This window comes from Atheta coriaria, unplaced genomic scaffold (assembly GCF_025399875.1).
Source record: "Atheta coriaria isolate IRGN ID8LTWV9N9 unplaced genomic scaffold, Caltech_Dcor_3.1 hic_scaffold_4_pilon, whole genome shotgun sequence".
In the NCBI taxonomy this organism is placed as follows: domain Eukaryota; kingdom Metazoa; phylum Arthropoda; class Insecta; order Coleoptera; family Staphylinidae; genus Dalotia; species Dalotia coriaria.
Window position 1 is genome coordinate 7,838,029 of NW_027045446.1, and position 27,740 is coordinate 7,865,768.

Sequence of the window (27,740 nt, forward strand, 5' to 3'; positions counted from 1 at the left end):
TGTAAGCGACGAGGGGGTGCAAAAGCAAACAAACCGGCTGCGAGTAGAAGCCTGCCTCTCTGCTCTAATATGCATGAGTCTCGTCCTCGGCGTCTTGCCGCCGCGAAGAAAAACTCGCGGGAGGATGGAGGAGGACTGTGTGGGCATTGTGCGAACGGCCGCGCGCGCAAATTTCGCATTGGCTCCAGGCGAAATTGCCGCTTTTGTGTCCGCGAATGACGTCTGAGGGAGACGACGCGGACACACATTTTAAAACTTTAACACGCCGCCACCGCGCATCCCGGTGGTGTTGTGGTGGCCGGCAAAAAGTGTCTATTTATAGATAGCAGGAATGGTCCGCTTCGGCAGCGGCCGCGCTGATAAAAGTTGAAATTGTTGATGCATACGGAGACTAGTTTGCGTCACATGTTTGCACAACGCGGCTAGTAATTACGTACTGCGCAAAGGGGTGCAACTCACTTTTTGTTACAACTTTCACGATTCGTGGTTGACGAATCTTACGCAAATATACTCATTATGGTATATAACTATTTTATTTATTCATAATCTCATGAACACATGAGTATCTTCTACTGTAAATGATAACCAAAGCATTCATTACAGCTTTTACATAATTTCTGTTGTTGAATTCTAAAACAATCAAAAAAAAATCAAAATTTAAACACAAAGTTTTATTTTTACTAAAATTTTTATACGACTGGTGTAAATTTGGTTGCCTAACACCAATCACGTGATGTTATTGTAACTACTATTCTAAAGTAACTTTTATTTCTCACTAAACAGTTGAAAAAGTTGGCAACTTTACAAGTACAACAGGTTGCCTAATTACCTAGAGTTTCACTTGTCAACTCGGTCAAACTAAAGTAAAGTTGAAAAAGTATAGAAACCATAAGTTCTCTGTTTCTCTTGAGCGCTATGAACAAATAAATTTTTCTACCGTGCAGCGTCGCACATTTCAAACATGTTCGTGCAAAGCAGGTAAAACGCTTGCGCTACCGGGGTGACCGGCGCCACCACCAAGCTCGTGACGGCATCGCATCCCCCGACTACGGCTGTTCGCGTCGAAGGCGCGCATTCGGCGCGTGTGCTCTTCGGACGGCGGGACGACGCGCTCTCGATTGCCATCGTGTTGCGTGCGACGTGTGCGACTTATCAAACCACTTCAAGACACTATCATCGTGCAAACAGTATGAACGAGTAAGTAATCGAGCATTAGTTTCGAAAACTTTCAAATTTAATTGCACCACACCAATCACTTGACTTTTATTAAACTGATTTCAATAGATTTAATCTATAAACAACTAATAGGCACCTTGAAATACATTTTTGTTCGTTTGGCTTTTATCAGTTCGACTACACTCGAATAGTCTGTTGAAACATTTAAAGTAACTTGTAGTATTCGCAGCAAGCTGGAAAATTTTCGTTTCTATAACTTATTCAAAGTTTCGCGGACCTTTTTTCTTCGTACAACGCCAAATTTGTACGAATTCAAACATTTTTCATCTTTTACCTACTTCTAGCACACTTTATTCCTCTACTTTTAAGTTTGTCACATGGACTTTAACACTGCGATTCGGAGTTTCTTGTTTGTAACTTTATTACCTCAACGCTTGCTGAATGCGAGCGGCTTTTCGATGTCAAACAGCGCATCGATTCAACTCCAGCACGCATAATGGCTGGGATAAAGCGGGAGTTCCGCGAGATTTACGTCCGAACTATTTACGTGTCAAGCGAGCAGCCGAGCGACAGGTGCTTTCACATCGCGCAACTTTGAATTATCCAAAAGGCCTCCATGTCACTTCACTTTCCGCAGATAAACCGATCAATTAATCAATAAAACACATCGGATATTAATTTCATGGAATACAAGTGTTTAAAAAAATACGTTCCTGTCAAAAATAAAGCCGGAGCGATTAATTAATCAATCATTGAAATGGGTATTACGTTTTTATTGCCTCCCAATGTACGCGTACGCGATTCGGATGCTTACACATCTTCATTACGTGCTCGTTTTAATGCATAACTAAACGCATCGAACATCTGCCAATTCCGCGTACGAGCAGAAAGCAATTTTCCGGCGCGTTCTCAGAAATGAATGAGAAAACCTCGAAAACGTCTTTATTGCGTGTTAAATTATTAACACTCTCCATCAGCGTTCAGCATTCGAGAGACACAAGACTGGTCTTTGCCGAAACGGAAAAGTTCCCGTTTACGATTTGTATGTGAATGCACGAGGAAACTCCGGCGATGATTGATTTTTATGCGAAACAACCCACCAGATGTGCGAAAGCAATCGATCGTCTATACATTGCACGCGTATGCTTTACGAAGCGTTAATGAATTAAATTAATTTCAGTTAATTATAAAGGTTTTTGCACGCATGGAAATTTTGTTAATCAGATTTCGACCAGCGCGCGGGCGTGAATAGTTTTCGGGCGCGTCGTTAATGCTCTTAACGTGTGCAACGCACTCGATTTGCTTAGCGCGTACATATATGTTATGTATAATAATCGTATGCGTAAATCTCATAGATTTTAACACAACCCTTGTATGAACCTGGATTGAAATTTAGATTATCTTACATTTAACATAAGCCCTATCAACACAGGGAATTTTTACCTTAAAATAAAAAAATCTATGGTGAGTTGTCATTATTTTGACAATCAAATTGCCCGCGATTTCATCCCGGTAGTGTGTACTAAAAATGTACTTTGTTTTTACTCTCTTTTTCTAAACATAATATGTGTCAATTTTATCAATAATATTCGCAATTTTATTTTAAAGAAATTAATTATATAAAGAATTGCTAATAATGCACATCAGCGCGCCATCTTGGATTCAACTATTTAACTATAACTATGATTGATTCTCAATGTCAACTTTTTTCCTATAGAAAAGGGCTGTCTTTAGGGTTTTCCCGGCAATTATTCAAATTTTTCTCGCCGTAAAAACCATCCTTGGACTTTAACACACATTTTAAAAAAAGAATTGGCCAAATTTGTCTAGGCGTTGTTGAGTTATGCGCTTTACAACAGATTTTGCGATTCATTTTTATATTACAGATTTTTGGTTTAGATGTTTTATAAGCCGAGATAAATTAAAGTGTATTCTCGTTGAATGGCTGCTCTCATGTAATTTTTAACGTAATATCTGACACAAAACTGGATATTATTCATTTGGAAAAATACAAATCTTGAAACAATTTTATATCAAATATTTCTCAAGTATTGCTATTTTTCAGCGATATATCAGCATGATTTGCTATCAAATCATCTTATTATTACATCTGGTTGACTTTTTTATCAGTCTAAACAAGTGGTTTAAAATTGACCTAAAAACCACACTTTAAAGTAGAGTTAGTGCGTGAATTACGCATGAACACTTCATATACACTTTACATGCTATTCTCGTTTACTCTCAGATAAAACTATATTGAACTATGAGACATTATTTAATACTAATTATTTAATTGACTAATTATTTCGAATTAATCAAATTTTGAACATATTTGAATCGTGAATTACTAATGAAAACTATCCAACTCATCATTTTCACAATTTGCACATACTATTATTCCATAATGAGCCAAACACTGCGCACATATTCATCAAATAATATCAGTGCGCTGATTTTGAATGTAAGTTAATTTATTGATGAACAAGTCTGTGCAAGTCTGTGCATCCAGCGCAAGATGATGTTTGCAGATAATATAATATTAATCGCACACTCAATGTGATTTAATCATTGCGTGTGTTGCGAAATAAGAATTGAGTTACGTGCGATATTTGAGCAATGACAAACTCGCAGTGGCGTAATCCGATTCACAATCATTCTCGACGTTTGGGAATTAAATTTACTCCAGATGCATTTGATTACAGCACCTTCATATCCAAAATTCTATTTTTAATCAGCAAATTTTATTTTTCTATATATAATGTTCTAAAAGCTACAAAATAAATATTTCTATACATAAAATTCAAAATTTGTTGTAATTTGTTTCTTTATTTAGTTTTATCTTGATGGATATCAATCTACAAAGGTTTTTTGTACAAATAAAGCAATTATACTCCATAGTGTAACCTATTTCAACAATAAAAAAATTTGAAATTGATAAGATTTAATTCCTACTTGGTGACAAATCGCTGTGTTTGCAGACAAGCTGCGCGGGTGCGCGAGTAAACATCAATCCGACGACAATATTTATCGATATCAAACAAGAAACACGCACGCATGTAAGATGCGCGTACGACAAGATCAACACAAATAAAAAGCGATCGCTCCGAGCTTAGACTTTTAGCCAGTGCGCCTGCTTTGTTCTTTCAAGTTCTTGACGCGTTCGCGGATTGAATTATCAATGCTGGCGGTTTTACCACGGTTGTCGTCTCCGATCTTCCGCACGCTGAAGGTTAGGTGACGCTTTGGTGTTGATTGATCATTTCCGATGTTTGCCTCGGCGGCGTACTCGTCGATTGAGTTTCGATGCGGTGCGCCAGTTGGCATCCGCTGTTTTCCGAGGCAAAATTATGCAATTACGCTGGCAAAATGCGGAAAACCGCTTTTCGACTGCGTCGCATTTTAACTACATTGCAGGTGCTATTTGCTATTTTGCAATGCAGTTAGGGTAAATGAATAACGCAGCGCGCGATGGTCTTTCAAGGTCGGCGGTAGCGCGAAGTCGCGTCAATAAATATTTATGCGCACTTGTAAACTAACAGCGCGTGGGTGTACGAACTGTTGATCGCCGCCGGATGCGCAAGCAGCAATCAAACAAGTGGAAATTGCATTTGTCTGGTTCACCTTCCAATTTTCTATAACTGCATCAACACCACGTTGAAAACTCAATCAGTTTTTCATATCCTTTAACATTTACAATAATAAAACTTTACTACTAACGTCATCTATGACCATAAAAAATAATTTATTCAGTTATTTGAAAACCAAGAGTTTGTTTAAGAGAATAATTATGTTGTTATGATTGCAGAAATGGTGTCGATGACATACGGCAATAAAATACTCGCGAGCATCGCCATGAACGAACGCATTCGTCATCGTAATTGAGTCCAGGCGCGTCGAAGACAATGGAAAACTACACAGAATCGTCGGAGAATTCGAACGCCAACAAAACAACCGCGATCTTCTCGATAGGCCCGGACTGGTTTCAAGAATGGTGAGTGTGTGCGGCGAGCATGTTTTACAGGAACAAATCGATCGGGGGCGTTTATTGCGAACGCAAACGCCTCTCAATTCGAGCGAAAGGATGCGAAAAATTGCCTGCGCAATGTGTAAAGTTCGCAAATCGAAAACGAACCAAAACGCAATGACACCGACGCTATCATAGCGTCACGCATTTTGACATAGATACCAACAGTTAACAAAAACAGAAATAAATAAATTTACAATGCGTGAATATTTCAACACTCGCAATTTATTAAAATATAAATTTTGAGATGAAAAGTTATTTTTTGTTTTTATTGATGTATGAATGATTGATATATTTATTTATAGTAATTGTGATATTTTTTGATTTTATTTCCCTTTCGGTATGTTTTCCGATTGTAAAACGAGGTTGGAATTTTTGAATGTAAGTTTGGTGACTTTTTGTCGAAGTGGCTGTAGGAAGCGTTTGAGGTTTGCGTGTACAAACATCTTGTTACGGCCCAGACTCGTTTTTCAAGCGCGCCCAGGTTGTTAGTTCCTCAAGCGGAAAATACGCTTTTCCACCGCGCCGTGGACCAAATTTTTCCGACAACGTTTTGCCAGTCGGATTCATCATCCATCTTCTTCATTTCGGTCATTGATTCCGAAAGCTAACATTTTAAAACATCAATAATTTCAAATATTTACATTTTTCTGCGTATGCGCAATATTATAATATTCGCTATTTTTATAACGATTTATAACTAGCTTTTGCCTGAGATTTGGTCCCGGTAGTGTTAAATAAAAATGTTATTCGTTTTTACTCTCTTGTTCTAGACATAGTATGTGTCAATTCTATCCATAAGATTCGCAATTTTATTTTAAAGAAATTAATTATATAAAGAATTGCTAATAATGACTTCAGCGCGCAATCTCGGATTCAACTATTTAACTATAACTATGATTGAATCTCAATGCCAACTTTTATCCTATAGAAAAAAGCGGTCTTTAGGGTTTTCCCGGCAATTATTCGAATTTTTCTCGCCGTAAAAACCATCCTTGGACATTAACAACCATTTAAAAAAAAGAATTGGCCGAATTGGTCTAGGCGTTGTTGAAATATAAAATGTTATTACGTAAATAGGAGATAAATATATTCCAGGACGTGGTTTCTATGTTGTTGACAAAATAAATTGTTCAAAGGTGAAGTTAAACGCACTCGTACAGTTGTTATCTGCACGAATCGTCCGGATTAATGCACGATTACGCGTTGTCCGCAAACAGCGCGCGCGGAACACACAAAGTTAAACGCCGCTGCCGGAAAACAAGTAACGAGTCGCACATCAAAAGACTCGAAAATCGCCAACTTTGTTACGAAGTCGACGAGGCATGTAATTATGCGCGCAATGCGCGCAATTTCTTCGCCGCTGACGGTTTCGATTTCGCGCACAATTTTACTAATTGGGATGACGGTTTGACAAATACTTCATTCTGGCCGTCGTAGAAGTTGAAAGACGGGGGAACTACAAACGGCTCAACGCAATCACAATCACAATCACAAGCAACTGTAGACGAAAAAAAGCCAGCGCATTTTTCGACTGCGGCGCGTTGATGATGATGATGTCGACGTGCTTCCAACGCTGATGAAATTGCGAAATTCACAGCAATATGGCTTGGTGGTGCGTTATCATGAGTTATCATCATAGACGCCCGGCGATTGTCACACGAGTTGCAGACGCCCCGCCGAGATCATCATTGTCGACGCGCGTCAAACGGCTGACAATTTACATTTTAAATGGTCATTAAATTGCGAAACGTGCAATCACCTTGTAGTACAACGAAGCATATAGTATCTACACGCAAAATCGCAAACAAGATTTAGGCATTACAAATGTGTTCACATGGTTGCATAATCATATAACACTATATTTTCCTCACCATTGATGAAAACACAAAAAAGAAAATTGTTTTTTCTAGGTTATTAATGTGTTTTCGTTGAGACATTACATAACCTATAAGTACATGTGCGTAAAAACCGGAAAAGATATTCATGCCACTTATGAGAATAAAAAAAAACACACGCAAAAGGTATTCAAGGCACTTTGTACCATTTTTAGCATTTCGAGCACCTCTAGACTCGGATCCTTATCATTTTAATCAATCCATCGCGACTCGGGATTAATTATGCTGACTAATTTTGGATTGAGTAATGTCACAACGAGCTTGCATCATGTGTGGAGTTTAGAAAATTCGAAAACTCATAAAACTGAATGAAATCGGTGGTATTTTTTTCGTTCTCAGTTGAACAAGGTTACGCACTGAAATTGAAACCTTAGCGCCCGGTGGCTTGACGGCAATGATTAATTATTGAAAGCCAATTAAGCAGGCACGTGCTGGCGGACCCGTACGGCAAACACAATCAACAAATGTAAAAAAAAGTTTCTATTCAAAACCAATCTACTCGTAAACAATTCATGATTTAACAAATTTAATTAATAAAAATTAAGCGAACTAATATTATAAACGCAAATGTGAGTTAGTTTGTATGTTTGTGTCGCTTTCAAGCAAAAACCACTTTACTGATTTTGTTAAATTTTGATTGACAAATAGTTTTGTCTATGAAAAAGTACATAGGATATTTTTTGTCACAAAAAAGAATTTAAAAGGTCTGAAATCAGGGATGAAAAAATAACAAACCCAAAAATGCATTAATAACATTTCTTACTGAATTAAAATAAAATGTTGTATAGTTTAACATTAATTATCTATAAATTTAAGGGTTAAAGCTTAACACTCTACGATCAATGATCTTAACAAGGCGTGAATCCACTGCTTGCGAGTCATGTTTGTGCAGAGATAGCATTGCGACACAGGCACCACATCGACGTGTTGCGTTACCGCCGAAATGCGGCATTCCTGTGTGCGTTTATTATGCTAACCGGCGTGCGTTTGGTTGCGGCGATAACCACGTGATGCCAACGCGCGGAGTGTGAAGCACTGCACTTGGCATTTCCGTGGCGACGATGGCGTCGGTTTCACTTGCAACTTGATGTTAGATACATTTTAATCTGCATTTCTGCCGGGAAACGTAGATTAAACCCCAAACTATACATTATACTTTACTAAATTGCTAAGTGCTTTCTGATTATCATATAATTTACACGCGCATATTCTATTTTAATTAGAGTCTGCATAAACCGGAATAAATAAACAGTTTTATATTAAACTAGTTTTTGCCCGAGACTTCATCCCGGTAGTGTTTAATAAAAATGTAATTCGTTTTTACTCTCTTGTTCTAGACATAGTATGTGTTAATTTTATCAATTAGATTTGCAATTTTATTTTAAAGAAATTAATTATATAAAGAATTGCTAATAATGCACTTCAGCACGTCATCTCGGATTCAAATATTTAATTATAACTATGATTGAATCTCAATGCCAACTTTTATCCTATAGAAAATGGATGTTTTTATGATTTTCCCGGCAATTATTCGAATTTTTCTCGCCGTAAAAACCTTCCTTGGACCTTAACAAACATTTAAAAACAAACTTTGGCCATATTGGTCTAGTCGTTGTTGAGTTATGCGCTTACTAACAGAATTTGCGATTCATTTTTATATCATAGATTTATCTCGTGTTATTTACACCTGGAAATTAGTTTTATTTCGAGATTCTTAGAAATAGTAATATAAATCTCAGCATCTTCATAGATAAGGTATATAAATATCATAAATAAATTTATTTCAAGGAAATATTTCGTAAATTTCGTAAATTTTCGAAAAATTGTGTTTCTGAAATTCAATTTTGCTCGAAGTGTTTTTCAACTATGTTCTAATAGTTTATAATCATGTTACGCCACAAATCGCTGTAATTATACACGACCCTAAGGGCACGTACACTTGCGGGGGGCTCAAGTAATTGAATAATGAGTCTAATCGACGAAGGCATTAAGTGCGAGAGCCCTTATAATCCACTATAAATTGTTCGCACCTTGCGGCAAATTCGCAGACTTCAAACTTCCGCGCTGCGTCATTCCGCCAATGACGAATCGATCATAAATTCAAAAATATTATTTACGTATTGATATAAATCCAATCAAGTGCTATGAATTCGGAGAAATTCGGAATTAGTAAACAACAATCAATAATGTATCTATCTTTAGTTTCACAATTGACAGAAATCAATTGAATTTTATTATCACGTTTGTTATCAGACTAATACGGTCTTATAATCTGTCGCAAAAACGCAATCTTATTGTAAATGCGTATTTGCGTAATCCGTACTATAATGAAACAATTACTGGATAATAAAATTTTATTCATGCGAATAATTTTATTCGTTTGCGCAAATTTCTGCCAATAACAAATGGCAATAAAGATAAACAACTGAATGTTTATTGTGATAAAGCTAAATATTATTGTTAATCAAAAGAAAAGACAATATTGAGCCAAATAATGAATGGAATATGAATAAAATTGATTGCGGCGGCTATTGTGAGAATAAACATCGTGAAAATAACGATTTGGTGCAGCCGAGTGCGAAATTTGTGAGAAATAATGCAAATTATGCACAAACGCAGAAAATTCAACCCAGCGTTCGGTTTGGGTATTGTCGTCGCCATCGATAGTTGAAAATGCAAAAACAATGGCATCCTTTGGGTGCGCGTCAGTCGCATGCGGTGGCATGCACATAGAAAACCGCCGCCACCGCTACGACAACAATAACTATAACGGACGCTCGCTGCCGCCGTATATGTTTCCCACATTGTGTTTGTTTCGATGAAGAATTTCAATAGACATTTAACCGCATACCTACCGCTTCCACACCGTGCAACGGCTGTGGATGAACGAACATGACTGACGTAACGGGCGGCGGCAGCGAGATGTGAATAAAGAAGATACGGACAGAATACAAGCGGTTGCTTTATGTGCAAAGTGAAGACAATACGCAAACGCACAAGACACACGCCCGCGACAATGAATTGAATGCGCACGGATGCAAAAACAAGCAAACGAAAAAATTTATTTATTTTATCACAAAATTTATCGATTCATTGTGATTTTTTCCATAAAACAGAAAAAATAAATTGATGAAGTTATTTACTTTATCGTTCAACAGCTGATTATTTTTTTTATTTCATGGGCTTGTCTCAAACAGCAAATCCCGGGATTAATTATTTTCTATTTTCAATATTGTAGAGCGCACATTTACGTTATCACGAGTCTCGGACGTGATTGCATATCGATTTCGATCATATGCGCTTGCAAATTTTCTGATATCAACTCGACCGCAAGAAAATAGAGTCCGAACGATTGGTGGTCAGGCTGCGCGGACAAAACATGTGCTGAGATAGGAAAATCAGCTTTCAATCGCGATGAGTGTTGATGACTTTTCGTCTCATTGCTTTCACACATTTTCAAAAAAATAAAAAAACTTAGAAATATGCATATACTGCAAATATTTTTTTCGTGTTTGACGTTTGAAAGTTTTTAAATAATGCGATTTACAACTGATGTGTTGTAAATTCCTTTACTCAACTCGTCCGCAACATCCGCAAACTGTCTTTGCCGAAAATCCCAGCGCATGTTCCGTCCCGAATCCTGTGAAATCTAGATGTTCATCCAGTCGGGCGCGACGACACTGTCAAGTAGCGGGCGTAATCTAGATTTGTAAAGAAGGATTACGGGTAACGTCGTTTCCGCGCCGCTCGGACGTTCGGGATGTTCGGCGCGCACTTTCTCGAAACTTCAATTTGGACATCATGCGGGCCGGACTTAAATCCGGCGCACTTTTACAATATCCGTCAATTCGGCGTCGAATCCATTTCGGCGCGATGTCCTTTTTATTTTCACAATAACCGGTTTTATTGCGCGCCGCCGAGAGATCTTCATCTCGAGACGCCAGCGAGTTCATCGTGTGTTGTTCAAACATGCTGGGCGCATCCGGACGGACTTACAATACGCTTTGTGATATTCTTCATGTCGGCCCTTTGGGCATATGATAAGTTTTCATGGATTTATCCGCGGCTATCCTGAAACAAGAAAAATTTTCAAAAAAAATTTAAATATTTCTCAACTGCATAACCTCACATAACCTTAAAATTCTATTCGAATAAATATCATACGACCTTGTATGTTACTCCACTAGTAAAGTTATTTAATATTATGGCCGTTTAACATTCGCACTTTTGTATAATCGCACATATAAATTTTCAGTTCGTCGATTTCTTCATTCCAGTGTGCAGTTCGAGTTTTCCGCGAAGGCCACTTACATATTCATTTGATAAAGGCGCGATTACACCGGCAAACCAAAACGAAATCTTGCGTGCATTTTAACATTTACACACGACACACACGACAATGCCATTCGGTCACCGGTTCATGTTTCATTTCCATTCACGTGAAACGACAATAATATGTATTATTTATTTTTGGGCCTAAATGTCGAAAAAGCCCACCTATTGGAATATTTCACTGAAATTTCATATAATCTAATAATTGACGTTGATTGACGTCAATAATTATATTGATTATAAAAATTTACTGTTTTTATCTGCAATATGCAATACATAAATACACGAAGATAGAGGTTATGATTAATTTCGTGACTCAACTGTCAAGTATGAAAAATTGAGATTATGAAAGATTTTTACGTTATTTTAAATGTTTTTGCGTGTGTTTTTAAAACTTGGACAGAAATTGATTTATTGGTTCGCGCGTAAATTCTGTTATTTTATATTCGTTGCGGAAAAAAATCTCGACCCGTCAACCAATAATTTATAGTCACGCACAAGCGCAAGAACCCTGAAACAAAACGCATTCATTAGTTATTTTATTTGCTTGTAATTTGCGAACATTCTCAAGGCATTGCCGGTGCTGGCCGGCTATCTAAATGTGTCGAGGCGCGTCGTCGAGCCGCACACCCTGGCTCTGAAAGGGTTTACGGTGGTTTAATTGATTTTCGCAGGGGTCGAATGTGTAAAAATAGACAAGAGACACCTTCGGCGTTCGACTCTCAACCAGCACCACACCAAACCCTACCTGCGGCAAGCAAAATATTCACAAAATGTTTATATTTTCCCACTGAACTAAAATATACTAGTTTTTAAGTGAAAGAAAAAAATTTATAGAAGTGTCGTCTCGATATGTGTGAAGTTTCTATCCGGAGTTATCTCGTCGCGTCGCATCTCAATGCCAACATCGATACGGAGACAATACATGCGTACGGTAACATGTCGAAGGCCCATCATTATCGGCACTCGATGTTCCAATTATATATGCGCGCGTTGCGTTGCCCCGACATGCTTCACGTTACAATATGTTAACGCTTCCGATAGCTATTAGTAAACTAGGTGAAGCGAGCGTGAATCTATCGCTTCGCCGCCTCCACAGCACACTATACCTGCAATCAAATTGCAATCGCGCTAGATTTTTCATCAACGTAAATCATAATCGCGTAAAACAGTGAAAAACGTAAAAAAACTCACGGAAATTAAATTTGTTAGGTTAGTATTGTGTAGTTTAGCGTTGGCGCACGCCCTGTGTCGAAATAATTAGACCGCAATTGTGAATGGCCTTGTCAACAATGCGCGTGATGCACATGTGGCGGCGAGTGGCGCGCATCACTATGAATGCAAATGTGGCGGCGGTGCGGAAACGGCGCGCACCGCCAAAGCAACCGAAGCAACAGCTGACTTTGAAATTGGATTTATAAATGTTGCCGCTTCCGCGAGCGCGCTCGCTGATAACACGATCGCATCGACAACACAACGCGCAACAATAAAACGTTTCCTAAATCCACCACCAGCACAGCACACACTTTGGAAGAACCCGAGGAGTGGCTTGTCTCGGCTTTCGCGGCTTCCTCGCCATTGTAATAAATGAGGTTTTGTTTACATCTCGCACGGCGATGAGATGTAATTAATTATGCATGCAATTTATTGCTGCACAATGAACGCAAACGCTGGGTTGTAAACCGTCAGTTGTAATTTATTGGATTGCGCCGAATTATATTATTTTACACTTTGAAAATTAGTCGGAATTATATCAGTCTTGTTTAACCTCAAATTTAAAATTTTAAATTTACCGCTGATTTTTGATATTGTTACTGCGCATGATTAGAAATGGAGCAAAACGTAATATGACAGTTTTAAATTACAAAATTAATTTGTATGAATGGTTGCCTATAATATGAGTCTTCTTTAAGCTTACATTGTGAATTTTCAATTTACCGCTGTTTTCTGCCAGTGTTACTGCGCATGATTAAAAATAGAGGAACACGAAATATGACAGTTGTAAATTCGGCTAATCAACCATTTATCCTTCCTCAGCAAGTCGAATAAATGTTTTAGCACGATTAGAATACGTCGCACGCAAATAGTCGGTGAGTCTGCTAGATTGAGATTGAACGAGCGTAGAAATTCGCGCGCTCGCAGATTCCCTCGACGCGTATTCCCCATGTCAATTACGCAACATGCACGCCGCGAGGTATTAGCGCATATGAGTTATTGCTCCGCGAAAGGACGACACCAGCAGCGAATTAGTGCCACTCTAGCGATCCGAAACCACTTTTTCGACCACGTTAATTTTTATTCCGCCGCGGCGTAAGTAATCCGCAAATAAATAACTCATGCGCATGCGTAGGAATATCCTAGGCGACATTTTGTATAAACTGCACGTCTTCAAATTAACGCCGGTTTTTGCGCGTCGCGTGACGATGATGAAAATGAGAAGTTGCGCTAGCTACAAATGTCAACTGTCATAATCAAGATTCTGTGCCGCAAATTAAAAGAAAAAAAAACACGTAGAACATGAAAATAAAAACAGTTTTTATGTTGCAGGAATTCTATTGGATTAAATGTTATATTTCGCAATGAAATATTTATTAATGTTACAATTTACACCTGTGGGGTGAAATTATTAAATCGCAGCTGAACTGTTAGCAGCAAACTGCAATTAACCATCGAAGCGAACACGGGCGTGCACTACATCTGCCACACGTCGCCGCCGCCGCTCAATATCAAACACTGATATGCACGAAAATTGCGCACGGAGTTGCGCTCGCAATCTGAAATTCTCTCTACATGCAATGCCTTTGTCGCAAGCGCCCAGCGAAAAACATTCATTCCATATTCCGTCTTGCGACTTTTGTCCTCCCGTGCCAAGGAGAGTGGAGAGCGAGAGAAGAGTCCCTTGCGTTACTCGCATTGTGCCCGCCTTTGATTCGCATCCCCATCTGGATACGACGCTGCTCGTTTCGCGTCTTTTTGTTTTTCTTATTCTCACAGCCGTGACAATCGAGCGTCGAATTGAAATGCAAACTTTATTGTTTCCCTCGGTCACAGTTCGGCGGTTTTTTTTCGATTGAGTGTGATTTTTCGTCACGCAGGGTCGTTTATCTTGTGCAGTTGTAGTTTGTGAAAGTTTTCAGGTGCCCGACAACGCCGACCTTCGTTACATTTGTAAAACCCGTTCTTCCCAGCGTTTGATTTCATCACTTTATCACAAATATATTTCTGGAAAATCCCGTACGTGTACTCAAGCTGCTTCAGAGTGAGTCAATACTTTATTATTCCGTTTATCCTTGTTGAAGTTTATCGATAACATTATTGATTTGGAGTTTATTCGCAATTTATCAATCACTCTTATTGACGCAATCTGGAAATTAGGAAATAGAATAGGTATCAATTTATAATGTTATCAGACGTTGTTTATATGTTTATTACTTAATCGCCATTTCCTTTCGACAATTACGACGCATATTGTGTAAAGTGCACACAAAGAGGTTGTTAACGAGCGCAGTTAAATTCATTTGGTGGCTTTCCGCTTCGGACGTCTTTGTGTCAATTTTTTTCGGCGCGCGCTTTTTTTGCCCGCAACTTTTTCAATTGAAACCACCGAAGCGTTTTATGTTCTTTGTGCGTTTTTGTCTTAACGCTTGCCTGCGCGCGACCGACTTCTACGCGACTTTTTCCCAATTTCGTCTTTTAAAGCGCGACAAGCGGACATTCCTCGAGTTCCCAACCAGCACCACCACAAAAACAACCACCGTCATCCTTTTTGTATTGTTTAGTTAGTCGCGTTCGCCGTTTAGTTCGACGCGACGGGGATATTTTCGGATTTGGATTAATGGTTTCCTCCTAGCGGGACACTTAATGCACGTCGCGACCCTGCCGTCCTTAGCCGTTCGATACGCGAATGAAAATTCAGGCGTGAGGAAAATTGGCTGCCAAAGCAGCCATTATCGCATTTCGCCCAAGTCGACGTGCCCATCACAATGAGAATGACACGGGCGTGAACATGAACACTTTTGCCAATGTGCGCGTGGCAGAGATTACGCCCTAAAGCCGACATGCTCACCTTTATCCGGTCGTCTCACTGCGCACATGCATAAGTAACTCCGGAGCGAAACTGGTACAAACCACCACACACCATGCTGACTTTCCCAATTATTAACTACGTGCGCATTATTCATGAACCAATTAATCTAGGTACCTGGAATCAACTGCTAGCACATTCAGGGTCATAAATAACTAAGTTATTGATAACAGTTGCAAAAATATTTTTACAACTCTTTATTAAAACAAAGTTATGGCATTGTAATTATTAACACACATATATTATTGTCAAAAATCCCGGTTTTATAGTCGTTAAATTTCGCTGGCTCGATAATTGTGTCAGATACGCGCGAGTTTTAATGAAAATTGTTCCTTGAACGGTGCCGGCTTTATTATATTAGAAGTCGACATACAATGTGTCCCTGGTAAGATATATACGTACGAATAGAAGACTTCCTGGTGGAGTTCGAGATGTGCGCGCAGTGTATGCTGATTTAGGCCGATAGTTGAAATTTGCTTTTGGTCGGAGAGCAGCGTGTTTTCCCTGTTTGTCGCAAGCACAAAGCAGGCGACTGCGGCGACGGCGATGGCGGCGGCATTAGTTCGCGGTGGCTGCCGGAATATGAGATGTACGTAACAAATGTGGATGCTAATAGTGTTAGCCCTGAATGGCGGACGACGACGATAATGGCATCGCGCGTCGATACGTTGAATACGCCGCACGCCGGAGGCGGCGAACGCGCGTCTTTGCCTAAGGCGTCCCCGTGGTGCGAAGAACAATGCGCGAAACAGCGGGAAAAAACGGACGTGAATGTTTGACGTGTCGACACCGACAATAATATGAATTATTATAGATTGATGTTGAGTAAACACGAATAATAAACTAACAAATGTATTAAAGCAGTATTTTACTCATCATAACATTGATTTTGTCTTCTGAAATTGACTTCCCAAGATGCCAAATAAATAAATTATTGTTTGAGCTTAAAATTTGTATGACTGGTTGCCTATAATATGAGTTTTTCTTTAAATCACTTTTTTTAATAACTCGGTCAGTTGAATTTTGATTGCGATAAAAATCAAGTCTGCCGTTTGACGCTCGCAATAATAACCCAAGGCCTCGAACTTGCAAAGAAATCACAAGTGCGCTCCTTTCGATTTTGCGCACTTTTTTTCCTCTACCGCTCGAGAAGCCGCTCTCTCAGTGGCCGCATTTCCTTTCTGTTTGCTCACACCAGCATTCGCCGATCGCGCCGCCGCGATATTGGAAAGTCATTATCGCGGTTGTGTCAATTTAAAAATGCGAATGTAATCAACAATCTCCTCGGCGCAAAATTCACCCCACATCCATTTTCAATGCAGAGAGATCATGCAAACAGACCAAAGTGGGCTAAGGAGGGAGCACTTCGGCTGCATGAAAGTTTAATTAACGTGTTTTTTTGCGCCTGCACAGCGTAATGAAGACCAAAAGTGAAAACTCAGCCGAGAAATGTAATTATCTTTGTACCTGTTGAATTATACATCCACCGAAATGATATTCAAAATATTATAATGTCAAACTGGGGCGATTCTCATTCGTTAAAACTGTATTTTAATGTCGGATGCTAAATGCACGGATGAATATTTGCATGCGGGGTTATTTGATCTTCATCGCAAAATGTGTTGTCGTATATTAGATCATAAACGGTATGTGATTTTAATTAAAGTCGGCAATTCGTTGTCGGTGATCACCTGCCATGTCATTACGTCATGTGGGGCTGCAGCAGGATAATCCAGGTGGCATTTATACTGAGTGTTTGCATAAATATTTTGATATAAATCAATTTTTCAACTAAAAAAATCTTTTAAACCGGGTAAGATAATTTTGAGGTGATGTATGTATTGTCTAGGTTCGGTTTTAGGTTATGTTTGGTGGTAAAACAAATTTATTTTGCTGAAATTTATAATTAACTCCTCAAAAATAATGTTTTAGATGTTTTTTGAAAGAATTTCTGAAATTTTTGCTTGAATACTGTGAGTTTGAAGCAATTTTGTTCAACATTTTCATCCTTTGCAGTAAAGATGAGGTCATGCACTTATTATCGCCGGAAAAAGCAAAATATTTAAGCCAATTGTGGCACTAAGAACACGCGCGCGTTCCTGGAGGAAAATTTTAATTAAAGCAAGGGAAATTCACCCAGCGCTGCCAGTTATCGCTGATCTCAGGTCCACGTCCACGGCATTTTTAATTACGCGCCCAAAACACGAGTGCATAATTAACTTCTTACATAAAATATTTCACATCTCGTCTGTAGTGTTGTGCGTCCGACTATCGCATTGAAAAAAATCGCATAGTTAAGTACCCCGGGTGGGTTTTAAAGCCCTTAAGCTGTACTGCGCGGATGGAAAACCGGCTGTGTCAAACGCAAGAAGTGCCCGAAACCGCGGAGCGAGGAGTTAGCGAAGAGTTAGCGCCATAAGTAAGAGTAAATTCGCTCGGCGCGCTCGACCCAAGCGATTATTTCGCGTCTAATGAACTTCTTACATAAGCTCGCACATCAATGAAATTACACAACTTTAAATACACTTGTTCAACGACAACCGATCTAATAGCACTGAAACAAAAACCTAAGCCAATTTATTGTACATTAATAGTTTTCTACTTTTGTTTACTCAATGTTGAAAAGAAGTCGAAAACAAAACGCGATAAATTTAAAACGAGGACAATTCGCGCACGAGAAGACAATTAATTGGCATTCATCGAGAACTCGCAAAATTGGTAAATGAAAGACAAAAGTTGTCGAGTTTAACTTTGTTGGAAACTTTTCCACAATACGCGTACACATTACAAGCACCGTGCAAAGAAATAAATTCTATTTACGTCAATATTAATCATGCGCTAATTTCGTCATAATTTTCTCAAAATTTCGGCCCAAACACTCAAAATGTTTACATTTCATTCCTTTTTTCAGTATTTATTTTTTATGGCATCACGTTTGTTTAATGTTGAATGTGAATGAATGCACGTGTTGATTTAAATTTCGTTCCGTTGTGGAATTTTTGAGCATTAAAATGCAGATTAAGCTGCGATCGCATTTTTCACCCCCTGATATTAACCGCCCACCCTACGCCGAGCACTTTATTATAAAAGCACACTGTGGCGGTTCTCCTTTTTTTGTATGTTGGGCGATTCGTGAACGAAACAAAATTTAGGAAAAAACGCTCTGCAGCACGTCGATTAAAAAATGATTAAACATCAAGGCACAAAAAAATCTACGCAACCCTTTGCGTATTACCGCACATCAGTCCAGCGTGCGCGCGGTCAAAAGCTCTGAAAAGTTTTTTTCGTGGCCGCGCTCCGAAAATATTTAACATATTTCGATAACCGATGAATGTGAGAGTGTCGGCTATTAGATTATTTTTGCGCATGGCGCGACGCTTGATTATATAATCGATTCTCGCCTTCGCTTGTTATCAAATATGCAGCAAAAATGCCCGCGCAGATAATGGAAATGCGTGGATATCGCAACATTCACAACGCATTCTATAAAAAAACAGCAATGTGCAAATCAAATTAGCAATCATCGCGTCATACATAATTGATATTACTAATTCCAGCAAATATTGACGATTGCGATCTATTAAAATATAGTCAAAGCGACAATACGTGGCGCAACAATGGGAATTTTAGTTTTTAATTGATAACTTCTAAATTATTTGATTAATTTGAACGATTCTTTCGGAAGTCTATTCAATATTATATTTAGCATATAAAAATCTGAAGACTTTCAAGATAACATAGACGAAAACATCATGATTTGATTAATTAAGATGTATTTTCCAGTTTCTCATTTAAAACTCAAATAATCTAACAATCTATAGTTGAATCACAAAATCTGTTAGTAAGCGCATAACTCAACATCGCCTAGACAAATTTGGCCAATTCTGTTTTTAAAATGTTCGTTAAAGTCCAAGGATGGTTTTTACGGTAAGAAAAATTTGAATAATTGCCGGGAAAACCCTAAAAACATTTTATAGGATAAAAGTTGGCATTGAGATTCAATCATAGTTATAGTTAAATAGTTGAATCCGAGATGGCGCGCATTAATAGCAATTCTTTATATAATTATTTTTTTAAAATAAAATTGCGAATCTTATTGATAGACTTGACCCATACTATGTCTAGAACAAGAGAGTAAAAACTAATTACATTTTTATTAAACACTACCAGGACAAAATCGCGGGCAAAAACTAGGGAATAATAAAAATAATATTTTTTGTGTCTATATTTTAGAACTAAATAATCCCATCAAACCTATAGTATTTTGCTGTTATTTCTTACCCCTAGAGAAATAAATGTGAAAAATGAATAAAACATGTTTTATGAATTCTTTAGAAATTGATAGGTATCAGTTATTGTGCATCCGTGCTGATTTGAAACTCGCGATTTATAAAAATTTAAATACCTGGCACAAAAAGAGAATATTACGTGTTCGTTGTACATTAATAAATAATTTATTTTATATTTCTTTTAAGCTTTGTTCGTATGAGTATTTACAGTTTTTTTACAACGTGTTTCTACTCTTGCAACGCGCCAATTGATATAAATGCCACCATTGTATTTTGAATTTAATTATATTCAACTTATATAGAAAAAATATGAAAATAAAATTTATTCAATGAAAGTATTGCAGTTAAAACATCCATAGAGCAAGATACAAACATTTAAACGGTGTATTTATTGTTATTTCAAGGTAGTTTAATGGAAAAATAATATGTATGAACACCTGACTTTCTGTCGGCTGTTTATAACACTTCACAACTATTTCGATTCCTATGAAGTCGCCAGATGGCGTTTGCGAATAAATACCACCAGATGAACAACGTGCTGCAGCGCACCTCAGAGTACATAACCTAAGAAACCAATTAACCTATAACTTTACGGTACTCAGCGTATGTTTTACTGTCAGATATATTTCTATAGTTTATTTTTTATTTGTTGCTTTGTTACTATATCAAAAATAATACATTTTTGCGCCCTGCCATCATCAACGGCAGTGATTCCGCGTGAAATGGAAAACCATCCCCTTTCGTGCCCTTTCGTCCGCCTGGTTCCGCTTCGCATTCCCAATGCGACCTCACCGGCATATCGCCGTCATAAATTGGCGGTCGTGGCAAAACGGAAATACTCCTCGTTTATTATATTTGGTTGTACGTACTTCTGCGCGCGTTTATGTTGCATTATCTTTTTTACGAGCGTATTCACTGCTTAGATTGGCCACACACATTTCCCCAGTGCGTGCCTAAAGAAACATGTTTTTATTCATTTTTCTACCACTATCAGAGTGTCAATTGAATCACAGCATGTATTCCCAACCCAATATGAATAAGATGAATGGTTCCAACCTCACAAAAATATCAATTATGACTTAATGCCTTAAACACAAACTTGAATGTTAACGCTATGATAACGGTTGGGTTTGTTGTAAGCGTTGTTTGTTTCTGAGCTTGTTTCGCACGACATTAACAGCGCACCGAAATTTGCAAGGCATTAAATCACCCGAATGATTTATTTAGTTGAAAGTCATCGTTGGTCCCGGCGCGCAGTAGCACAGGAGCCCGAGTTTTCCTTCCTCTCGCACTCCACACTCGGATGAATAATAAGATTCAATCAGACGTATTCGAAATAGGTTCGCCGGGGTTTTCGTAGCCCGGGCGGCGCAACTCCAAATGGATGGAAATAAGTTGAAATGGGTTTTTGGCAAGGTGCGTTCCGGGGGCTAAAGAACGCCGCCGATTGCAGCCTTAATAAAGACGTGAGAGCTATGTGAGCGAGACGCGCAAATTATAGAAACAAAAGTAGCGAAATGAATGACGAAAATGATGAAAATAAATCGCTGACGTGCCTTGACGATAAATGATTGTGGAGAGAATTTCGGGCGGCGTGTTGAGAAAAAACGAGTTTATATTAAAAAAAACGTCGTGTCGTATTACACTCGCGCATTAATATTAAATTATCACGAACGAAAATGTATTGAGCGTAAATCATACATGACTGACTCATTAGGCAAGCATTTAAATATTAATGACATGGAACATTAGCATTTATTGTACTCGCATTAATAAATAATCAATAATCATCCAAAATATTCATATTCATAAAAGTTTATTATATTTTTACTATTGAAGGGATTTAGATTGTTGATATAGTTCGCAGAATTTTTGTGATTTGACTATTTCTCTATCGATTTATCTCCATTATGTTCGCAGAAAATTCCGTACGATTGTGAACGATATGGAGATATGCTTCTTTGATAGCGTACCGCATGCGACACACTCGCCCACGCAAAAAATGTAAATCCCAAAGCGGCAAAGCCGAATAGAAATCGGAGATTTCAAAAGGCATCCGGATTTTTAGTGTAAATCCATTACGTATGAATATATTACGAGCAAATTTGACGGGAGATTTGCATTCAGCGCATAATTCACTGCAAGATTTCTTTTCGACTTGACTAAATGTTAATTACAACCGAATTCTAAGGGTTTGCACGAAATTGACTGTATTATTTAGTCGCAGGCGGAAAATCCGCGTATTCAATATATAATATACATAGCTACAGTAGATCTTATACAAATTTCAAGTTGTAATATATGAGGGCGAATTTAACCTTAACCTGTTCGAAGGTAAACCTGGTGTGCGGGTGGCTTTTCCGGTGGCGATCCCGTGGTGGTTTTGCGCCATCCTCGCGCGCTACCGATTTACGTTTACATTCCAGATGAAACGTTTACGGTGCGAGGGTGACGCGCACAAATGCGTTCGAGCGAGCGGGATGTTCGTTTCTTGGTCACGGGCGATTTGAGTTTCCCCGGCACCGGGGGAGATAGATTACAGCCACCACTATAACTTCAATACTCCAACCAAATGCGTTTTTTTATTTCTTTTACCTCGTGTGTTATTGTTTTACGCCTGATCGACACAAGATTTACATAAAATTGACATGTGGCTGGAGCTTGTTAGGGAAGAAATGTGTGCGCAGCAAATGGGGTTGGACGTAACGTAATATGTATAACACGAGCGGCGCGTTACAAGTGCCCCGACCTTTTGCTGCTCATTATCCTGTCAATTTTTCACGCCCTCACGACAAGCAATGGCCACTTTAACACTCTGCGCGCCGAAATTTATGAAGGCAATTAATTTACGAAACAACACAGCTAACAATAGCGCTACGCGAAATTTTTCGAATGAATTTTGAACGAGTGGGTTGTTTGCAGGCGACAACAGCGAGCGAAAGACAAGTTCTGCAAGACAGTGTACAACGGCCTGCTCACCTACACGGAATGCATCCAGGCGTTCAATTCGACGACGTACTTTGAGAGTTGGGACCCGGATCCGTTGGACCTGTTCACTAATAGTTCATATCGTGGCTTGAATGGTAATCTTGTATTGGATCCAACTGGTGATGGTGGGGGTAACCGTACAGACGATGGTAACATCACGGCGACAGAGGTGACACTGCAACCCGTTTTACCACCGTTTGAACTCTGGCAGACCATACTCATCGCCATCTGTTTGGCACTCTGCATTATCCTCACTGTTGGTGGTAACATCCTGGTATTGTTGGCGTTCATTGTCGATAGGAATATTCGACAGCCGAGTAATTACTTCATCGCATCACTGGCTGCGACTGACATGCTCATTGGTAATTTGTAGATTATCTGGTCATTTGTTACTTGCTCACAGGGTCAGCTGAAAAACTTGGTTAATTTTATGTGACTTGATTAATTTTGACTGGGTTGTCTTGTTTAGGTACTGTTTCCATGCCGTTTTACACCGTTTACGTGCTGATGGGTTATTGGGACCTTGGGCCACTGCTGTGTGACCTCTGGCTTTCGGTGGACTACACCGTATGTCTTGTCTCGCAGTATACTGTGTTGTTGATCACCATCGATCGCTTCTGCTCGGTGAAGATAGCTGCAAAGTATCGCAGCTGGCGGACGAAAAATCGCGTCGTGTGGATGGTCTTCATTACTTGGATAATACCCGCGTTGCTTTTCTTTATCAGTATCTTCGGATGGGAGCATTTTGTTGGTTATCGTGACTTACAACCTGGTGAATGTGCTGTACAGTTCCTCAAAGATCCGGTTTTTAATACGGCGCTTATCATTGGGTACTATTGGACCACACTAATTGTACTTTTCATTCTGTATGGAGGTATTTACAAGACAGCCTATGAAATGCAGAAGAAAAGCGAAGCAAAACAGCGGAAAATGCAGAGTATGGTGGCGTTGAGTGCCGGTGCCATGTCAGGAATGGCAGGTCGTGCAGCGGGTATTGGTCTCGCCAAAACTCAAAGTACGCCAATGGCACAAGAGAAGCCACAGATAGCTACAACAGTTTTAGGAGGTTCTGTGAAAGAACGTCCAGCGCAACCGGTCGTGTCGGACTCTAGTTCGAAAATTACTAGTGCAGCAACGACCACCACTACGACTGCCAATACCACGGTCACAACAGATATCAGCAGTCAATCTGCCGGCGCTAAGTTAACCGCCATCCCGACAGATAATCGTGTTGGTCTTCCAGGTGGTAACAATCAGCGTCCCCAGCTGGCAACCAACGCCGGCGGCGAGACCAATGATAAATCAGAACGCAGTAGTAGTCCCGCTTTTGAATCGGATGAGGACAGCACAGTTCAAAATAACCAACAGCAGCAAGCACAAGACCGTACGCGTAAAAGAAGTTCCGTTGTTGAAATAATGCTCCAGCTTAGCACCTCGCCAATGTTCGACTGTCCCAATAACAATAATCGCATCAATGGTGGTATACCCAACGCAGACTGCGAGGTACCTGTGATTGGTGGATTGCCACAATCGCGGACTATGTCTAGGATTCAAGAGCAAGTCAGCAGTGCGGAGGATTCAGGAGCGTCTGGGTCAACGACTACCCTAGGTGGTGGTTTGCTGCCCAAGGATAAGTCGACCCGTACGCCCACTTCTACCAACGTGGTAAACCCTGGGGTAGGTGCTGTCAGTGTTTCCCCTTCGCCTTCGCCCTCGCAAAAGTCTTACATTATCCCGCCGCCGCTGCAGTTCCAAGGCAGTCCCTCGCCTGCGTCCAAATGCCGCGCCAGCTGCCACCCCGATAGCTTGCAACCGCCTACATCAAAACAGTCATCCGCAGAATCATCACCATCTTTGGCCCCCAGTAGCCGTTGTTGTAGCGGCCAGCCCAATGGCCAGTGTAACAGTAACAGTAACAGTAGCTCCATGCATCCGTCACACAAGACATACGACCTCCTGGTAGGCTTAGACGGGGCCGACCTGCGCTTTATGGACGAAAGCTCGATCGTCGTGCCGTCACCGCTATGCGAATCACCCACTCCGCATGCCACCCCCGCTCATGACTCTGTTGCTTGCCTGCTGCAGGGCGCCGTAGATCGCACGAGCTTGCTGGCGGTGGCAACACCGCGCCCGTCACCGCCCAAGCAATCGGCACGCAAAGCCGACACAGCGGTCACACTTTCCGCTGAGCGCACAGTTACTTCCATTGTGAGCGAGCTGCAAGATAGCGACAATCGTGACGGCACCGAACCAAGCACGCCGCAAGGTGGCACTTCTGCAGTCAGCCAGACAGGTAACGCCGCCGCCCTCTTGGCGGCGACCACCATTGTGGAAGTGACGCGCAATAAACATACATTTGCCAACACAGAACCCGAAGAAGCCGGTGCCAGTCGCTCCGGGTCGAGGCGAGCTTTCGTCAAAGCCCTAGGCCAGAAACTGAGGAAGAAGAAGAAGAAACTACCCGTGCCGGGACCATTCGGCGCCTTCGGTCGCCAGAAGTCCAAATCAGAGAACCGCGCTCGTAAAGCCTTCCGTACCATCAGCTTCATTCTCGGCGCTTTCGTTATCTGCTGGACACCGTATCATGTCCTTGCGCTCGTCGAAGGCTTCTGCGCCACGCCACCGTGCACCAACGAGCACCTCTACATGTTCGCCTATTTTCTTTGCTATGCCAACAGCCCGCTCAATCCATTCTGCTATGCGCTGGCCAACCAGCAGTTTAAGAAGACCTTCATGCGCATTCTCAAAGGCGATCTGCATCTCACGTAGGCGCGAAGCTTGTAATGCGAAACAATAAAAATGCATTCGAAACACCAAAAACGGCGATAAAAATAAAACTCACACTCACAACGACGCACAGTTTGCTCGTCATCACCTTTGAATTGCCTTTTTTTAGACTCATTGACGACGCGGTCGAATTCACGAATTATCAAAGGTGAGCAGACTGCCGACAACGCGATTGCTGGTTGGTGTGTGCGTGTGTGTGTGTGCGTGTGTGTGTGTGTGTGCGAATATAGATTAATGTGTATGAATATGTGTGCGTGTGCTCAAAGTCAATGAATCTCAAGCAGCCACATACGCGACGCGCACGACAAGTCGATTTCTCAAAATTTCAACTGACAATAATTAAACTAAATGGAACCTTGTATGTTATTCCAGAACGTAGGCTAAGCTATCGTGTAAAAATTTTTGGGACCCATATAGGACGAGCAAAACCAGCTTTACTTGTAAAATTCTCATCATCGGAGCATTCATGTTGAGAAATGTGCAAATGACAAATATAGCGTCTTAGCGAACAATTCCTAGGAAATTATTTATCCAATCGTAATCAATAATACCAATTTATATCACCGTATATGAAAAATTATCAAATAATTCTTAGATTATTCGAAGCTTGGGCAGCTTAATTGATTTTGCAATTTTATCAAAGTCTCAAGTAATGACAAAGTATCTACAATAATAAACACTCAAAAATTGCAAAATGCATTGTAAATACGTGCTTAATATTACACAAATAATTGTAATTTACGGTAGTTTCCTAAGGATATACTCTAATAGTACACTTGTTTTGAAAACAAATTTATCTTGTAAATACTCGTTAAAATGTTGGTTTAATTTTGAGGGTTTACACGAACTTCTCATTCGGCGAATCATCGACACTTGAAATTCACGATACTGATTAATAAAACATAACAGGCCGGATGGAATATAATTGAGCCCGTATTCTATTCGGCTGAGAAAACAATTCATTCATTTCCTGCATGTCTACAATCATGTTTGATTATAAATCAGAAAAAACAAACAAATTCAATTTTTAAGTAAGTCAAGTATCGCCATGCAGGAGTGAATTGAATTGAATATCACAATCGATGATTGACTCCATGACACGTTCGTAGTTTCCAGTATTCTAATTACCACTGCGACCGTTTTAGTACAAAAAACAAAAACTGTTTAATTTCTCACACGTCAAACCTGTGATATTCGGCGTATCGAAGTAAAACGTACGCGAAGCAAACAAAAATTGTGTATCAAATGTAATAAATTGTATTATAAACAATCGTTGTGCATGTGTCAACACAGTCTAGTCACACACGTGTTGTGTTTAATCGTAAACAAATAATTTCAAAGCAAAACATCTACGTATGTACTATGTATAGATGTAAATTGTAATTGTAAGATAACTATAGCAGAGCATACGAGACAATTTAATACATAATCAACATGAAACACAATGGACACATATATGCATATATACCTACAATAGGGTAGGAAGGTAGATGTGTGGATGACTGGATGCCACAACTAAATTTATAATCCATGTGAGCTTGGAGCGGTCAGTGTCTGGTGACCACTGGCGACCACACTTCACTTCAAAATCCGCTTGCGTCGTTTTCTACCCGCCATTTCTCCACTCATGTCGATTACATATCATCGGATGTCTCTTCCATTACTTTTCGGGCCTTGTCAATTCCTTACTCCTGAAGTCGTACTTAGCGCAATAACTATGTAAAAATTGTTTCAAGATATACGATTAATGTGCTTTTGGGCGACGAAATGTGCGAGCTGCGTTAATTATATTAGCTCAATGTAATGTGACAAAAGATAAATGTACAGCTTAGATTATGTTCCCATTCAAGTCTCAATTTGTTATACCAGTTTGCCAACACAACAATGACAGCGCAAACACCTTGTTTGTTCATTATCTGTTGTAGTCATATGTGCTTAGGCTAACTAGCAATTGCGATTAATTAAATTTGTTATCTAATCAGTAGCGGAATTATGCAATGTTATGTTGCTCGTTTGAATATTTGAAGATTTATTATCGAGTTACAAATAAGTATTGAATTCAAAAAAGGCAAATTGATTTTAATTAAATAAATTTTATTACTGAAAATATAAATTATTTGTTATTGTCGGTCCCGTGTAGTTGATAGAAAAACAGGTAAACA

General features: G+C 39.6%; 1 protein-coding gene and 3 long non-coding RNA genes across 19 annotated transcripts in view; 2 read left to right on the top strand and 2 right to left on the bottom strand.

Annotated features, from left to right (window-relative positions):
- LOC135790468 (uncharacterized) overlaps positions 1-27,740 on the top strand; it is a 98,295-nt gene that overhangs the window by 34,530 nt on the left and 36,025 nt on the right. The window lies entirely within an intron of this gene.
- mAChR-B (muscarinic acetylcholine receptor) lies at positions 1,055-27,691 on the top strand. 3 transcript variants are annotated; one of them, XM_065301040.1, is made up of 5 exons: positions 1,055-1,197; positions 4,982-5,167; positions 22,726-23,153; positions 23,261-25,084; positions 25,160-27,691. In XM_065301040.1, the coding sequence occupies exons 2-5, from the start codon at positions 5,079-5,081 to the stop codon at positions 25,558-25,560; spliced, it is 2,742 nt and encodes a 913-aa protein (XP_065157112.1). In that variant the 5' UTR covers positions 1,055-1,197; positions 4,982-5,078; the 3' UTR covers positions 25,561-27,691. The 3 variants fall into 3 exon arrangements, with proteins under 3 accessions (XP_065157112.1, XP_065157113.1, XP_065157111.1); XM_065301041.1 differs by having other exon boundaries at positions 23,261-24,468; positions 24,877-27,691; XM_065301039.1 differs by having other exon boundaries at positions 23,261-27,691.
- On the bottom strand, positions 10,588-11,691 carry LOC135791132 (uncharacterized). The gene is made up of 2 exons (XR_010547932.1): positions 11,228-11,691; positions 10,588-11,169 (listed from the first exon to the last, which is right to left on the bottom strand). It is a non-coding gene; the product is annotated as an uncharacterized lncRNA (long non-coding RNA).
- Positions 12,196-12,875, bottom strand: LOC135791133 (uncharacterized). Its single transcript, XR_010547933.1, has 2 exons — positions 12,625-12,875; positions 12,196-12,539 (listed from the first exon to the last, which is right to left on the bottom strand). It is a non-coding gene; the product is annotated as an uncharacterized lncRNA (long non-coding RNA).

Coding starts and splice junctions, on each gene's coding strand:
- mAChR-B (XM_065301039.1), top strand. CDS start 5,079: ATGGAAAACTACACAGAATCGTCGGAGAATTCGAACGCCAACAAAACA. Junction 5,168..22,725: donor CCGGACTGGTTTCAAGAATG/GTGAGTGTGTGC, acceptor GGTTGTTTGCAG/GCGACAACAGCGAGCGAAAG. Junction 23,154..23,260: donor TGCGACTGACATGCTCATTG/GTAATTTGTAGA, acceptor TGTCTTGTTTAG/GTACTGTTTCCATGCCGTTT.